General features: G+C 44.5%; 1 protein-coding gene across 2 annotated transcripts in view; it reads right to left on the bottom strand.

The window, feature by feature from the left end:
- LOC115141333 (zinc finger protein 407-like) overlaps nucleotides 1-18,217 on the bottom strand; it is a 205,315-nt gene that overhangs the window by 176,431 nt on the left and 10,667 nt on the right. For both annotated transcript variants that reach the window (XM_065010852.1, XM_065010847.1), the window contains exon 3: nucleotides 16,588-16,702. In XM_065010852.1, the coding sequence (XP_064866924.1) occupies nucleotides 16,588-16,702 (115 nt within the window). The remainder of the gene's footprint in view (nucleotides 1-16,587; nucleotides 16,703-18,217) is intronic.

Below are 18,217 nucleotides of genomic sequence, written 5' to 3'. Positions count from 1 at the left end.
ATATGCAAAAAGTTGTTCTTTGAACGATATCTTTAATTATATCCTCAAAGCATCATTCCTTTTTATTTTTTTCAAACAAGGATTGTCCTGAAAAAGGCAAAAAAATAATAATAATTGCAGTGAAGTCTCAGACATTGATGGGCCAAACATATAGGCCTAGTCAGTTATGTGTGTGTATGAAGACAAGTTCTCATGTTTGCCAGTCTAGAAACCCAGAAACAGACCAGGTAGAGGACAAGGGATGGTCTGCTGCAGAAGGACCCGTGCGACATTGTCCCCAAACCCCTTGATTAATGCTGACATTCTTTCATGACAAATCCAATCTCAGATTCCTGAAATGAATCTCCCTGCTCAAAAAACAAGAACACCTTCCCCCTCTGTTATGCCGGTAACATACAACTTTCTCTGTTACATCTGCTTATTAGAGTTCTCATGGTCGCTGTGTGCTCTTATAAAAAGCCATCATGGTCCAGATGATTAAACGTTTTGGCCCATCAGCGTCATGAAGCAGCCGTCAAACGTGTCCAACGTCCTCGCGCAGCCGGAGCGGGTCCTCGCGCATATTCCCTTTGTCACCCCTGCACGCGGTGGAAACTTTTTAGAATCATTTCTCACTCGTGTTTAAAAACGCGGGTGACTAATATATTAGATGAGTAGCGTTCGGTTGCAGAGGGGGGTATATTTTATTATATTTTCAGTTGTGAGGCTGCATACTGTGTCAGTCGACATAAAAATAAATGAAGAGATAATTTATCTAAAGACTGCAATCGCCTACTGTACATTGCAGATTTATGATGTGTCCGATAGTTCAGCAAACAGGCTATCAATAGAATTAACAACATATCATATTGCTCCTCTCCTCTGCATGAATTAAAATATATTGAATAAATATACATCTCCAAATGATACAGTATATAGATAATACAATTTGAACATATCAGTATTGGTTGGACTTTTCAAAATGCATATATAGCGATTGATTTAAAATAAAATCAAAAATATATGGTATCTGTCTGGATGTCCATATCACATCGTTCTCGTTATCAAGATGTCTTGTGTATAGACACACATTTACATTCATTGTGTACATCTAGTTCTGGATTCATACCCCTAAGACAAAACAGCCTTATTTGTTAACAAGTTAACATGTTAAACCAATTACAATAAGTTGACATTTAATACTGCCAGCATAAATATTACTATGTTATTAAAATGCATGGGTAAACAAATTAACATAAACAGCACCAACACTATTTTGTATTATTATTATTATTATTATTATTAATGATTATTATCATCATTATTAGTAGTATTATTCTAATCTATCCACAATATGTGTGCCATTCAGCACCATTTGACCCTGTGTTATACATAGGGCATTCGTGTTTTAACTGGTGAGGACCGCAGTGGCTGAGTTTAAAACAAGCCCAACACATTAACACTCAGCCCCTTAGAGGGTACACTTCACCCTAATGTTTAACTATCACTGCTGAGCCTTGCAACTGAGTGCACGCAACATATGTTTCAACCCCCTCTGCCCCTGAGAATGCTGGCATACCACTCTCTCCCTCTCTCCATGCTCACACTTACCAATGTTTTCCGAAATCATTTATGTCTTCAACACGGTGAAAGAAAAATGCAATAACAAAACTAAATGGCAAAACAATTATGGATAAAATACCCTAGCTACTGTATTAAGGTGTAATTTCAGTTGTGATACAGATGCAAGCCAACATGCATGCCCACATACACACACACACACAAACAAACACACACAACAAGAGAGAGAGGAGTGGCCAGCCAAACCTGGATGGTAAGGAATAAACTATTTACAAAGCAAATTTAAAAAATCACCAGCATGTCTCAGACAGTGATGCCATACAGGAAAACAAACAATATCAACCATCTAATACATGACGACCGACCCCCCCCCCCCCCCCCCCCCCCCCCCCCCGTGGTCAACGTGGTAATTCTCAGCAAAAGTTTTTTTTAAATCTAAAGCGAAGAAATATGTTAGAGGCTGTGAAAACTGTTCATGTACTGCACAATGCACCCACTGTGAATCCCACTGAATCAGATTGTAAACTATTCTCTTCTCCTCTCCCAGAAAGGTTATCGCATCGTATCTTATTGCCATTACCTGGTCCTATTCACTCTGAACATGCACTGATTTGAATAAGCACTGCACCAGCAGCTCGCTTATCTGATCACAGACCTGTGTGCAAACACAGCAGTATCAAGTGCACCTCTCCCTACTGCATCTGGGATCTGTTGCCCTGATAACAGAATCCGAGCATCAATCAGAAACAGGCTGGAAATGCAAAGTGACCCAAGTAACGGAGAAAGGGATGCAATACCTCTCTCTGAAAATGATTCACTTTACTTTCTTACAATGACTTGTTCATCACATTCAACAACAACAAAAGTGTATGAGGCAGTATGTGCAATATGTTACATTTATAATTTAGATCAGAAACATTTAGACATGACTTGTTAGATTTTAAGGGAGAGATGAATATAAAATCCTCGTTAATTAAGTGTTCACACATAAAATGCATGTATTTTAAGGTGCGACAATGAGCCACATATATTGGCATATGTAATCCATGGTACCTGTTTTTGGATTGAGATTATCTTGGTTATCTTCGATTGAGATTTTTTCCCCCCGGCTACGGTCATGGTCAAATGAGTCCCTAACGATGAGCAGGTTTTGAGTTTAACACCGGGCAGTGTTTGGCTTCCCTGTATTATAGGGCACAGATCAGGTTAAGGAGGCAACAGTCAGTGAGGTAGGCCTGAATAGTAACAATATGACCTCAGAAGAATTATCCCCGGGAGGGTTACACACACATACACACACACACACACACACACGCACGCACGTACACACACACAACTGACCAATGCTCATTTCTCCACTCCTTGTAGTTGGCTAACCTGCTCTCTTCATTAGGGTGCCCCTGTGGGGACTTATCACTGTGTAGTCTTTGTCCTTGCTGTAATTGCCCTCTCGGTATGTCGCCTCCCACCACCCCTCCACCACCATGCAACCCCACCACCCACCCAACGTCAGCCCCCTCGTGACAGCCCGGCGCGGCGCTCTAGTGGGGGGGCTCTCCTGAGACCGGCTGATCGGACCCTGAGGTCCGCCAGCGTAGAGGAGCGTGTCCTAGTTAAAGCAGTACCAGGAGGGACACCCAGACTGAGACAGATACCACTGCCTGCCTGTTTCCAGCCTCTCTCCCGCTCTCTCCACCTACACAGAAAAGTCCAGGGATTGAGTCCATGAAAAATGTACCATATTGAAACTAGGCCCACTGTTAAGTATTAATGTGTGTTTTTTTTAATGCATTTATTTATATGTTTTTGCATTTCATTATCTTGGTTGATGTTTTTTTGCTGAATTCAATTGTGTATGAAAGCATACTGATATTTTCATGTGGGCATGATATAAAATGGTATCGTAATTTTGGTGAAAAATAAAATATATATAAATAAAATTGCACGTAAACCATTCAACTGTACCCTTATACTAATTATACTGCTAAATTGTACAGCTATTTTACTTCACTTGAATGCAAAAATGTAACAAATATAGATCGCTATTTTAGTATTCATAAAACGAAGCAAAGCCGGTACGCTACTTCTTGAACTTTTAGAGGATACATCACATGTGTACCATAAGACCTAAACGTACGACACATTATGCATTTACCACAACTCAGACATAACATTAGAGGCTCTCTTGACATTCTAAAAAGTAAAATGGCGCCATCTACTGTCCATTACCGACTACACACAACTCATCGACAGTTCTCTCTCCTACTGACTCCCAAGAAAAGGATATTTGAGAACATAAAACTCTCAAAGAAAAAATGTGTACATGCTGTCTTTCATCATCGGTGAAAATAAATATTGGGGGCTGGTGAAATGAGGGAGTTTGGCCACGTGGAAGTTAATTTGGAGAGACAAATAGTGGTCCACTGTAACACTGACCTATGTTAGTTGACTGAATAAACTGAATTAATAAATAAATGGTTCCTCACAGAGAGCGTGATCCCCCCTCGTCGCCAACCCCGTGCTGCTGTGTTCCAGTTCTGGTAATCGATGTGGCAGCGTTTTCACGGACGGCTGCAGGGTTCAGGCCGTAGCCCGCTTGGTAAGGGTTAATGCGGCAGGGAATGAGGAAGACAGTATGGCAGACTCTCGCTGTGGCGGAACTCTGGCAGAACGCGCCACCTCCCTCTGACCCGTGTCTGCCTCTCCCCTACGAGAAGCCAACCGGGTCCGACACTAGTGGATGTCCGAGGGGGAACGTGCGTCTCGGCCACTGTCGCTGACCAGCACCCTCACAGTCTTGACACTTCCCCATGTCCCAAATTTAGCCCCCTCGCCCCTTGTGAGGAGCCGGAGGGCAATCTGGTGGCAGTTGTGATGACGGGAAGATTTTAGAGGGAGCCATAGACAGAGCCTGTTGTAACCTCTCAGTGACCAGGGTCCTCCAACCCGCTAAACTCCCACATCAGCCTTTAGGCTAGAGGGGATACAGCCGGACAACAGGCAGGCAAGCGCATGTATAGGACTAGATTATGCCTTTACAACAAAACATACAAAAACACACACTGGCACATAGGGAAACAATGTGTGTGAGATAGTAGTGACGCGTATACGAGCGTGCACAGAGTACACACATCGCGCACACAAGCACACAAGCACAGACACATAGGCTATACAAATACACACACAGTACAAAAACAGACATTGTACTGCTGCATCCACATCTACAAGCCTTGGTGGAGTTTTCCTGGGGGCATTTGAGGTCTTCTGAGGGACCTGGAGCGAGGGGGCTGTAGCTATAGCTCACAGAGGATCCCAGTCAAGGACACAAACAACATCCCTCACCCGCCAATACTTCCTCGTATTTAAAAGACGGAAGGCTGTGGGGCTACCTGGGGGGGCCATATATACCCGTCCAGGGAGCCGCGGCTGGCAGGGAGGCCCGGTGATTTCAGGCTCCGAGGGTGTGTTGAGAGAGCTATAGGAGAGCTGGGCGGTGGGAGTGACGGAGGGCTTTCTATGTCAGGCACGGCGTTGCCAGGTTTTATGGCGGAATATTTTTGCTGTCAGAGATGGATAAGGAATCGCCATAAGGAGAGGGGCAGGGATACGAGCCTCGAGGGCCACGGTGTCTACTGATCGTGTTTACGGTTGACTTTCAATCATTTACTGTAGGTACAGTAGAAATACAATAAATCTAAGACTTTAATGAATCAATTAAGCGGCCAATGGAAAGCACCGGGCTAAGATGGTTGTGTAGTCTACGAGCTCTCACAGTCACAGGTCAGAATTAGACGTGAATCCCTTTGTCTCAAACGTCAAAATGTCAAAGTTGTTCCAAACGTCGAATTTCTAAGTGTTTAATGGTTAAGTTCAGGTATTAACTCTGAATGGTTAAGGTTAGGGATTAACTCTGAATGGTTAAGGTTAGGGATTAACTCTGAATGGTTAAGGTTTGGGATAGGCTTAAAACAAATATATATATAAAAAAAAAAAACGTTTTAATACTGGATTTGTACTTGCAACCTTTGGAATCAGAGGCAGATGCCCATCCACAACTGAAACCTACTTAAAGATAACAGCACTCACTGCTGCCCCTAGTGGCCAATTCCCAAGTTCTATACCAACATCTTCAGACATTGAGGTCCAATCCTGCCTTGTATCACGGGTGACCTGGCTGGTGGAGTAAATGTCTCTCTGATTGGTTGTTTGAGCTGGCGTGTAATCTAATTTCTAATATCGATCCCATTTATCATTATTGAATATTAACTGCTTTTTCAAAGAAAATGGTGCATATTGCCAAACAAACCTGAGGGATCGGCTGGATTTCTTGAATGTAAAATATGACCTAAAGCACGTGTCAAACTCATTCCACAGAGGGCCAAGCGTCTGCGGGTTTTCGTTCCTCCCTTGTACTTGATTGATGATTGTGAAATCAACATACATTTGAACCACGACATTAGATTTAAGTTGAAAAATTCCACAAATTCATTTTTGTTGTTGAAATGGCGTGAAAACAATGAATCAACCAGTTTGTATCCAGTGGGAACTACTGGTGGTTAATGGTTAGTCAACAAAGCACCAGACCGGCTCACGTAAACGACAAGCTCACTGAACGTTGGTCTCTCCTCACAGACAACAAACTGACATTATGATTCCTGACGAGACAGTTCACCTTCCCCCAGTCAAATAAAAACACTGCAAGTGTACTTTCTGTGAGAGAGGATATGAGTCGATTTAGTAAAACGGATGTCCGTTCCCGAGTGTGACAGACGCGGGTCCAGAGTGTGTGTGACAGAGTGAGAGGGAATCAGACATCCTAACCAGGACTACTCTCAGACACAAAGCGCTCCACACACACACACGTCCCATCCACTCCTCTCCCCTGTCAGAGTAGGGCCACCACAGAGCAGGTACATCAGCTCAATTATGATGATGGCAATGAGTGATTGCATTTAGTCTCTCACCCATTTTAATAAGTCTGGGCCATCACAGATGGAGGGAGGGAAGGAGAGAGAGAAAAGGACAGAGAATAATGAAAGTCCATGGAGAATAAGAGCACCTCCTCCCAGCTGCCCACTGCACTGAGGATAGGAAACACTGTCACCACCGATAAATCTACGATAATCGGGAATTTCAATGAGCATTTCTCTACGGCTGGCCATGCTTTCCTCCTGGCTACCCCTACCCCGGCCAACAGCTCCGCACCCCCCGCAGCAACTTTCCCAAGCCTCCTTAGCTTCTCCTTCACCCAAATCCAGACAGCTGGTGTTCTGAAAGAGCTGCAAAACCTGGACCCCGTACAAATCAGCTGGGCTAGACAATCTGGATCCTCCGCCATTGTTGCAACCCATATTATTGGTCTGTTCAACCTCTCTTTCGTATCGTCCAAGATTCCTAAAGATTGGAAAGCTGCCGCGGTCACCCCTCTTCAAAGGGGGTGACACTCTAGACCCAAACTGTTACAGACCTATATCCATCCTGCCCTGCCTTTCTAAAGTCTTTGAAAGCCAAGTTAACAAACAGATCACTGACCATTTCGAATCCCACCGTATCTTCTCCACTGTGCAATCTGGTTTCCGAGCTGGTCACAGGTGCACCTCAGCCAAGCTCAAGGTTCTAAACGATATCATAACCGCCATCGATAAAAGACAGTACTATGCAGCCGTCTTCATCGACCTGGCCAAGGCTTTCGACTCTGTCAATCATCGTATTCTCATCGGCAGACTCAACAGCCTTGGTTTCTCAAATGACTGGCTCGCCTGGTTCACCAACTACTTCTCAGATAGAGTTCAGTGTGTCAAATCGGAGGGCCTGTTGTCTGGACCCCTGGCAGTCTCTATGGGGGTGCCACAGGGTTCAATTCTTGGGCTGACTCTCTTCTCTGTATATATCAATGATGTCGTTCTTGCTGTGGGTGATTCCTTGATCCACCTCTATGCAGACGACACCATTCTGTATACATCTGGTCCTTCTTTGGACACTGTGTTAACAAACCTTCAAACAAGCTTCAATGCCATACAACACTCCTTCCATGGCCTCCAAATGTTCTTAAACATTATTAACACTCAATGCAAGCTCTTCAAACGATCGCTGCTCATACCCTCCTGCCCGACTAGCATCACTACTCTGGATGGTTCTGACCTAGAATATGTGGACAACTACAAATACCTAGGTGTCTGGTTAGACTGTAAACACTTCCAGACTCACATTAAGCATCCCCAATCCAAAATTAAATCTAAAATCGGCCTCCTATTTCGCAACAAAGCCTCCTTCACTCACACTGCCAAACATAACCTCGTAAAACTGACTATCCTACTGACCCTCGACTTTGGTGATGTCATTTACAAAATAGCCTCCAACACTCTACTCAGAAAACTGGATGCAGTCTATCACAGTGCCATCTGTGTTGTCACCAAAGCCTCATATACTACCCACCACTGCTGCGACTTCTATGCTCTCGTTGGCTGGCCCTTGCTACATATTCATCACCAGACCCACTGGCTCCAGCTCATCTATAAGTCTTAGCTAGGTAAAGCTCCACCTTATCTCAACTCACTGGTCACCATAACAACACCCACCCGTAGCACTCACTCCTCTAGATATATCTCACTGGTCATTCCCAAAGCCAACACCTCATTTGGCCGCCTTTCCTTCCAGTTCTCTGCTGCCAATGACTGGAACGAATTGCAAAAATTGCTAAAGATGGAGACTTTTATATCTCCCTCACTAACTTTAAGCATCAGCTGTCTGAGCAGCTTACCGATCGCTGCAGCTGTACATAGCCCATCTGTAAATAGCCCATCCAACTACCTACCTCATCCCCACATTGTTTTTATTTACTTTTTTGCTCTTTTGCAAACCAGTATTTCTACTTGCACATCATCATCTGCACAGTGTTCAATTGCTAAATTGTAGTTACTTCGTTACTATGGCCTATTTATTGCCTTACCTCCTCACTCCATTTTCCCACACTGTACAGTATATAGATTTTTCTATTGTGTTGTTGACGTTTGTTTATGTGCAACTCTGTGTTGTTTTTTGTTGCACTGCTTTGCTTTATCTTGGCCAGGTTGCAGTTGTGAATGAGAACTTGTTCTCAACTGGCCTACCTGGTCAAATAAAGGTGAAATACATTTTTTTATATTTTAAAAAAGAGAGAGAGAAGGTGAAAGATAAAGACATAGGGAGAAAGTGAGGAGAAGAGAGAGATAGGAAAGGGAGGAAGAGACAGTCGATGGATGGGTGGCTCATCTCTAGCCGGCTAACAGCATCCCAGATGCCTCCTGGATGGTATCAAACATCTCCACAATGAACTCGCCATGAAATAATCTATACCTACAGGAAGTCAATTAAAAAGTGTCAGGGGAGATTAAAAGCAGCATGACAAGCTTTTCACTGGGACACGGGTTCACCTGGTGGCACCATGGTGTGTGTGTGTGTATATACACGTGTGTGTTTGCGCATGGTGGGGGGACCAACCGCTCTCCGGCATCACTGAACCCCCTTTTAAAAGCCCCCTCATGCATATTTAAAAGGCCCTCAGTAGCCGGGCAGCTCCGACACAAGTTTGCAAACCAGCGTAATGTGCCTGTTTGTACTGAGAGGGGGGCTCACTCTGGATATCAATTAACTCAAACGCTGTCACTCTGAATGGAGGGACAGCCCATTCCCCTCTACACTTCAACTCAGCTTTGCGTCAACCCACACAGTGCCACCCATCTCTCACACTTCCGCTCATCCTCCCCTCCTCTCCCCCTGGCCTCCCTCCTACCGACTCTCACTCCCTCTATCTTTATCAACCCATCCCCTTCTTGCCCTCTTTCCCCTCACTCCCACCGCTCCCCCAACTCCCTCTCCGTCTCTCCGTCTCTCAAGCAGCGGTAACTGAATGCACAAATGACTCTCCCCTCCACCTTTAACTCCCACTAAATCTTTCCCCTTTTCCACTTTGCTGAGCCGGGATATTTTATTCCTCCATCAAATATGCATCCCATTAATTAAGTTAAATTACTCCTGACTGCCAAATATCCCCTGCCCCAATGGGTGTCAACACAGAAAGGCATGAATGTGAACCTGCAATGACACGGCCGCACACTTAAACATGAGTTACAGCCTTCCTCCGCTTCCATCCGCGGGCATATTACCAGACACTTCAGGAGTGCTGGAATTAAGCACTGTTCTCTCCTTCCCCTGCCGGCTTTTAATAAGTGCACAATGGATGACACACGCACTTTTGACAAAGAGAGGGACTGATATTTTAATTATACACTTTTTTCTCTCCATTCTCTCTCCCTCTCTCTCTCTCTCTCTCTCGCTCACTCTCTCTCTCATCTTTTAATTGCTGTTGTTAATCACTCATTAACTTCTCCTCCCCGGTTGGTGTGCAACTCCTACATCTACCTACGACAGGATTAGCTCAATGGAATCAACCGCTTGGCTTTTATCTCTCGAACAAGGGATTTCTTCTTTTTTAAACTAGGAGATGTGTTTCTGAGCCACAGCAGAGATGTTTGTTCTTCCTTTGCATTAACTGCATTTGAAACCATTGATGGAGTTGCAATTAAACACACCTTCGTTCAACTTACAGACATCCCCATAGGGCATGTGTTATTGTGTGCCATTTGCGGTCCCCTGATACCAACACACAAAGAGAGCAATGCACGGGTGATATCTATCTTATGTACTTTCTCTCCCTCTCCTCATATTCCTCCCTCTATCTCTCTCTCGCTCTCGACCCTCTTCATCTTCCCTCCTTCCTTGCTTCCTCTCTCTCTCGCTCTATTTTGTCACCATTCTCACCCCAGACATCGCCATGGGAGCTGTTCTGTTGTGTATAAAACTACGTCGAGACATCAGGTCCACTCATCTCTTCTGGTGAGATGGAGGTCTCTGTGTGTCGTGATTGGGAGTGACGTGTGCGGGGGGGGCGTACTCACAAGGGCATTGAGCCTTTGGGAACTAGCCAAGTCTCCCTATCACTCAGAGCGAAGGCCAGAAGAGAATGACAATCATGGATCGTCTGGATATTTAAAGGATATCTTGAACTGACTTTTCCAGAATGTCTAAGCGAACCAATAAACGCATGCCATTTCAGAGGGGAGCATTTTGCGCTTACCGTAAAACAAGGCTGCGATCAGACAAACCCTTCCATAAATCGCTATCATAATCATAACCCATTACAGCTTTCTACGTAAGTTTTCATTGTACCACACGGTACAGTGTAGCAAGGCCAATTGACTCCAACAGGCCCACCCAAACTCAGCCAGTGACAATGCAGCCTTTTTTGCTGATGTGATGACCAAGCCAGCCCTCCAGAGTGTATGTGCTGAGTTAGCTGCTTTAGCTAAAACACTGATCTTGCCGTTTATGGAGCCTGGCTTTTGTTTGTTTTTGTTTGATTAAAGGGGAATGTTTTGTTTTTAAAGCCCCTCAGCCCCCATTTCGAGGCCACTAAAGAGCAAGCAGGACCTCGACCTTGACCGTTAAGTGTCTGAAGATCTTACTAAAAGGTAGGCCTAATAGGATGGATAAGCTCAGAAAGAGAGAGTACGTACGATAGATGCAAAAGAGACGCTATACAATACAAAAAGATACTCGCAAATATTTCCACCTAAAGTGTAATTTGAAGCATGCATCTGATATTGTAAAAGAGGTTTGGGGTCACATTACTAAGAGTAACATTACTAAGTTTTGATTAACAGGTCTAGACTGATCCCAGCTCACAGAACAAAGATGCTCATTAAATTATTGAATATTTCCTCAATTACTGCATGCCTAATACCAGCATATAGGTCAGTGGAATATACTGTAGAATCTAACGCAAACTGACTGTGAAATATTTACGAACTGTGTTGCACATTGTATATGACTGTTAAAGATACTGCCCAGTCGTGGCTTTAGTGTGTGTGTGTGTGTGTTCCTTTCTGCGAAAACATTAATTTTACAAACATCAGCCCAAGGCTACTAAACACATCCAATCTATTAGGGTGTGCTTCATCATGTTATAGCGGGCTAACGGGCTGTAAAGCTGTCCCGGTCATAAAGAGCGATCGCGGCGCACAAAGTGAAGTCAGAAACAGAAGCCTGAGCTCTCCGAGCAGACGGACCCCTCCTTGTTATCATCAAAACAGCTCTGTCACATACTTAACCTTTCTAGACCAGCCTTTCTGCATTCTTTTCCGTATGACCTTTAGGGCTACTTCTTTCATTTCCGGATAATGCCGCACTAAATAAAGTTAAGCGAATCAAAGCAAAATGTGTTTGTTTTGGTCGATAAGGATCGTGCGCGCTGACGTGATAGTGAGGATGGGTAGCAAAACGGTAAACATTGATACTTCTTTTAATGTGGATAAACACCATGTGTGTTTCTGATTGGGGGGAGGGGGGAATTATTTTTCATTTAAAAAGGACAACATGACCTAAAAAAAAGCATACAAAAAAACCCCTGAGTTTGGTATAGGCGAGGAGTAATGTCTATTCAATCAAGATTGAAGCTCATTTAGAACTTTTTCAGAACGGTTGCAAATGAATTATGCAAACATAACGCGGCTCGTGGTTTCTGGCTTGTTGAGAGTAAATATGAAATGTTTTCATCTGTTGTGTGATAATGAATTCAGTGTTTTTGCATACCATTTCGTTCCACATGCACATGGGTGGGGGATCCTTTTCGTTCACACGAACCTATATAATTTACTGAGGCAATGAGCTTTCAAATGTCGTCTCCTCACATAAGTACAGAGCTATAGCCTGGGTGTTGTACTTTCAGACACAATCCAAAGCCTAAACAGTGAGAGAGAGAGAGACTGCTTCACACCAGAGTAGAAATGCGATGAAGTCGCTAATGCACATGATGATTAAGTGTAACTCAAATACCGACTGTGTTGTTCACCGACCTGACAGGCCGTAATTTCCTGTATTATATTCGCCGGTTTTAATTGCACGCCACCAACACCCCTCTGACACGTTATGAAGCGATGATGTACAATTATTTTGGGGGGCGGCGGAGAGATCAGGGGGGAGTGACGTTGTAACCCTCCTCATCGGGATCCCAACCATTAACACCGAAAAAATAGTCTGAGTTAAAACCAGATTCTGTTTGAGGATTAAAGAGTATCACGTCAGGGAGGAAGAGGGGTGGGAGTGGTGGTGGCGGGGGACACACAATGGAGGGGCTGAGATAAGTGACGGCTTTCTCTGGATAAGCAGAGCGCTAAGATGCTCCTCTCCTGTCAAGGCCCGGACTCTCTCTCTCACACACACACACACACACACAGAGGCCTGGGCATTAAGACATATTACAGAGGATGAGCTGGGGAAGGGAGGGGAGGGCGGAACTGAACTGATGGCGCTATTCTGGGACCAGCAGAAGACACACTCACAGACGGGGAGACACAAAAGCCTGACAAGAGCCAGCCCTATCCTGTTCCATTCAAATCACATGACACCAACATGAAACGATGACTAAATATACTCACTCCGGACTCGGCTACTAAGTCAACGGAGGGAGAGGGGGGGAAAAGGCCTCTCAGATACCGAAAAGACGGACAACTTTTTGGGGGAGATGAAGAGAGAAACCGTTAAAGTTTAAACTGGAGCTAGTTGACGGGTAGTTCCAACTATAGTGGCCGTCTGGCCGATATGATATCATAGAACCAGGTCCAATGTGAGGACCATCCAGGATGCTGTTAATACTTCCTACGACTTGGCCCCCAGATATTAAACCAATGCTTCACAGAGTTTAGACTCCTGATGCATAATTTAACACCTACAAACAGCACTGGCTGGCCATGGCATCTTTGGGGAGGGTGAGGCGAGAGCGGTGGGGCTATGGGGGGAGTGGTACGGGTAAGGGATGCTGAAACGCTGAATCCAGGGTCTTTTGGGAGGAGAGCACATGATGGAGGAAAGGAAAGGGAGTGCTCATTAAATGGCCCACTGTGGACCGACACACACCACACACAGAGAAAAGACAAGAAACAGCCTTGTGTTTAAAATGATTTTTGTTTACCAATTAAATACAGTATGAGGAATCTTGCCGTACTGTATGTGCTAGGGAGGCAATTTGTGTTTTTCTGCTGGTTTTGCAGGTTATGTTTTTATGGCCAACTTCGGACTACATCAATCAGTTAGGAGATGTCATTGCTGCAAGATTCAGTATTTTAATTCTTAAAAGTCTAAGCCGGTGGGGGGGGGGCAGGGGGCCATTAGGTATCAAAAAAATATATGTAAAGAATTATTTGAAAATATTGAATTTGGTCTTTACTACTATAGCCCATAGAAATGCATTGAATAACACTTTCATAAATGGCAAAAAAGACAGTCGCAGCAGTCTAAAGCACTGCATCAGAGTGTTTGAGGTGTCACTACAGACCCGAGTTTGATCCCGGGTTGTGTCTCAGCCGGCCGTGACCGGGAGAACCATGAGGCGGCGCACAATTGGCCCAACATCGTCCGAGTTAGTGGAGGGTTTGGCCGGCCGGGATGTCCTTGTCCCACCGTGCTCTAGCGACTCCTTATGGCGGGCCAGGCGCAGTGCACGCTGACTCTGGTCGCCAGTTGTATAGTGTTTCCTCCAACACATTGATGCGGCTGGCTTCCGGGTTAAGGGAGCAGTGTGTCAAGAAGCAGTGTGGCTTGGCAGGGTCGTGTTTTCGAAGGACGCATGGCTCTCGACCTTCGCCTCTCCCGAGTCCGTACTTGTCCCAGTGATGGGACAAGACTACTACCAATTGGATATCACGAAAAGGGGGTACAAAATAAATACAATTTAAAAATAAACTTGCTGTAAAAAGCAGAGGATATCAGCTAAGAGACGTGTCAATCTGAAGGACAAGAAAGACACAACGAAAGAGAGAGGAACCGAAACAGAAAAGAAGAGAGTAACTGTTAGCTAAAAGAAGGGGGAGAGAGAGAGAGAGAGAGAGAGAGAGAGAGAGTAAAGGCATGGTGTACACACGACACAACCTACCTATACTGAACAGCCCTCTCACAGCCGTCTCACGTTTGATTGGCAGCTGGGTCAGAGGTGCCTATCTGTCCTGGCCTTGATTTGCATTTGTTAATTAAATGCCACAACAATATGATCTTTAACTATCAACAACTTCCCAGAGTCCTCTGCGGAGACGAGCAGCCCTCCGTGGCTCTCGGCTCAGCTAAAGTGAGGTGGACAGCAGAGGTGCACCACATCCATTTGGGGGCGTCTCAATCGTTAGCGCACAGTGTCAAAAGCGGGTAATATTCGCAGCCACAGAGTTCACCGTCAATCGATGGCGCAGGGAGAAGGACCACACGCGTATTTAGATTGAGTTAAACAAACGCTGCTCCTCCTCAACATTCTAACGAGAGCAGGATGAGCTCGCTCTGTGACAGCAATGGGAAATGAATGAACAGACTACTGGTTAACGTTACATTGGCTTGTCTCGCAAAGCAGGGAAGCCATGTAGAACCATAGAAATATAATTACTGATGAATGTTCCAGTCAAATTGCCATGGTCTGAGGGGCTTTGTGCGTTCCAGTAATTGTATCTCTGCGTGTAAAACCACCCCATTTTGCTTAAACGTATGAATTTCAATTTTGTAGTGCCAGAAACGTCGGTCGAGTGAACTTAAAACGAACGCTTCAGCTATAGTAATCAAGATGATAAATCGTAATAACGAGAAACGATTTCATTAGATAAAGAGGGTTTTGTTTCGCAAAATATCACCTCACCCAGTGGGTGTAACAGAATGCCTAATGGCCAGCCTACATTGTAATCTCACTTTCTAGGTCAGCCCAAACCCGAAAAAGGGAAATTGCATTAACTGAGACATGAACAACCATTAGCAACATCTCTGCATTCAGATTAACCACCAATACGTAGGCCTATATTATTTAATCTGAATACTTTAGGAAGAGAGAGTATGTCTACGTTGGCCTTAATGAGGGTGTTTCTGGTCTGTTCTTTGTTTGCTGCTCTTTAGTCAAGAGGAAAGTTGCCCCAGTGATCAGTCAGTAGTGAGCGGCGCACGCAAACACACACACTCACAGGGCCGATTTGTTACCAGTGTCTGGCTCAGGCGGGAGATAGCTCCTCCATCCGCAGTGATTTGTGAAACCAGAAGCTGTATTTAGTACACTCATTTAAAGGCAGTCAGGCACATTGGAGAACTGCGTTCTCTCTGTCTCTCTCTCTCTCTGTCTGTCTGTTTGTCTATATTCTCTTGGTCAAAGCCCAAACACATTTATAGCACAAGGGGATAAGGCTTTAGCTGGAGGGCTTGTGAAACATGAGCCTTTCTCCTCATTAGAGGTAGCTGTGTTTAACAAAATCTGTTTGCCTTTCTGTAAAACGTTTGCGAACGGCGGCGACAAATAAACACGCTCATTCCACTCGAACGTGGCAGAAAGAAGAGGGAGAAAAACATAGTGACCGAACTGAAACAGAACACATTGAAACAAGCAGTTTTACACAGAAGCATCGAGGGGGACTAAATAACTACACGTCCTGGTCTATGTACCACATAGCCGCAGAGAACGTGGTACAAGCTGAAGATCCTGCTATTTATTTGGTCCATTTCCAAATGACACAGAAACACTCCCACGTGTCCATTTGAACACAGTAGGATGGTAGGAAGATCAAGAATGGGAACAGAACCGACTGAACTGAACTTGGCCTAAACGCAGTGCTTCTGTGGCCGTAGGAATGAGACGCAGAAGCTTTTTACGTTGAGTTTATGGGATTTAATGTTGACTAAGGTGAGATATGACAGATTGTATTGAAACATATCACAATAAGAGAGGAAATAATGGTTTGCCGAGCAAGAGTGTCTTTTTCTTGTGATCCAACCTAAATGGCAAAAAATGACTTAAAAACTCAATAAGACCGTAGCAACGTAAAAAGGAAAACAAGATTTTCTTCTTAAGTTCAGATAGTACCTTGCCGTTTCCTTCCGTTTAGGACCTTTTTTCTTCCGTTTGGAACTTAACAAACACAACCCGGGCATCCCCAGTTGAAAAGGTAGTGACTAGTCACTGACTGTGGTACTCACCCACAGATGTGGCACTTGTACTCTCTCATGCCCAGATGTCTCTTCACGTGGTTCCTGGCGTCACCCAGCTGGGCGGTGGCAAAGTTGCAGATTTTGCACTTAAATGGCTTCGATCCTGCAAAACAATAAATGGCGTCAATTTATCCTACTTTATGTCTTGGGGAAAAAATACACAAATGATTATGAACAGTATAATAAAAAAGAAAGGAGTGGTTGTAGACGTAGGGGTGAAGGTAGAGGAGAGCTATAATGCCGAGGAGGGAGGGACATTCTTTACTAGCATTCTAACAGAAAGATCGTTGCACAATTGCAGAGATGGTGACACTGTGAACGATGACGTGCTGGATTCTGGTTGTTAGTCAGGTTGTTGAAATCTGGAGTATTTTTAACAGCTACTGTACTACTTTTACTACCCAAGATTGACTGTAAAACAACCAGACAGCCTGAGTCCAGGACATACATCAAAACTATGAAATAAGATGGTTGAGAGAATGCCAAAAGTGTGCAAAGCTGTCATCAAGGCAAAGGGTGGCTACTTTGAAGAATCTAAAATCTAAAATATTTCTTTGGTTAAGACATGATTCCATATGTGTTATTTCATAGTTTTGATGTCTTCACTATTATTCTACAATATAGAAAATAGTACAAATAGAGAAAAACCTTTGAATGAGTAGGTGTGTCCAAACTTTTGACTGGTACTGTAAAAAAAAAAAAAAAAAAAACACAAGCTCCTACAGTGAGTACATGGCTTTTCTCTCCTTCAATCTCCTCTCTATCTTTCCTCGTCACTCTCTCCATCTCTCTTACCTACTCTTCCTTCCTTTGCTTCTGGATGCATAAATTGGATACCAAAGGTCAGGCAGAATACGTAAATCAATTTTGTGTGCACTCACTACCACGTTCCATCATTAAAAGCGCTAATCACTCTGCCTGGCTTTGCAGGGAGGTTTCCTTCTAATCATTGTCATTAATAAATGGGGAGGGGGGGTGGCGCTGGCGTTTGAGAGAGGGGCATAGTCTCTGCCCGCCATTTGTCATTTAAGAGCAGCAAAGAGAGAGGGGGGCTGCTATGGATCATCAGCGCCCATGATGGCTAGAAGGGACACCACACCCTAGGCTAATAGAACACACCTACTGGGGAAGGCCTATTCAATCAAACAGGCACTGCAGAATGCTGCAGAATAGTACTGTAGCATTGTAAATATGCCACAAAATAACAGTCCAATGCGGTTGCAGTTTGACTAGTGATAACATTTATGCATAAGTCAATTCATGATTGCAACAACAGTGCTATTTTTCCTAAATTAATTGAACCCCAGCCATTGTTATTTCTTTGTGTAGATAGAATATACACAAGATGTGTATGCAACTACAAGTAAGGACCATTCATGTGGATGGGCCAGGTCCCATGCAGACAGCATGCAGACAAACTAGGGCCAGGTCCCATGCAGACAGACTAGGGCCAGGTCCCATGCAGACAGACTAGGGCCAGGTCCCATGCAGACAGACTAGGGCCAGGTCCCATGCAGACAGACTAGGGCCAGGTCCCATGCAGACAGACTAGGGCCAGGACCCATGCAGACAGACTAGGGCCAGGACCCATGCAGACAAACTAGGGCCAGATCCCATG

This window comes from Oncorhynchus nerka, linkage group LG3 (genome assembly GCF_034236695.1).
Source record: "Oncorhynchus nerka isolate Pitt River linkage group LG3, Oner_Uvic_2.0, whole genome shotgun sequence".
In the NCBI taxonomy this organism is placed as follows: domain Eukaryota; kingdom Metazoa; phylum Chordata; class Actinopteri; order Salmoniformes; family Salmonidae; genus Oncorhynchus; species Oncorhynchus nerka.
Note: the sequence above shows the minus strand (reverse complement) of the source record. Positions and strands in the feature narration are given on the sequence as shown.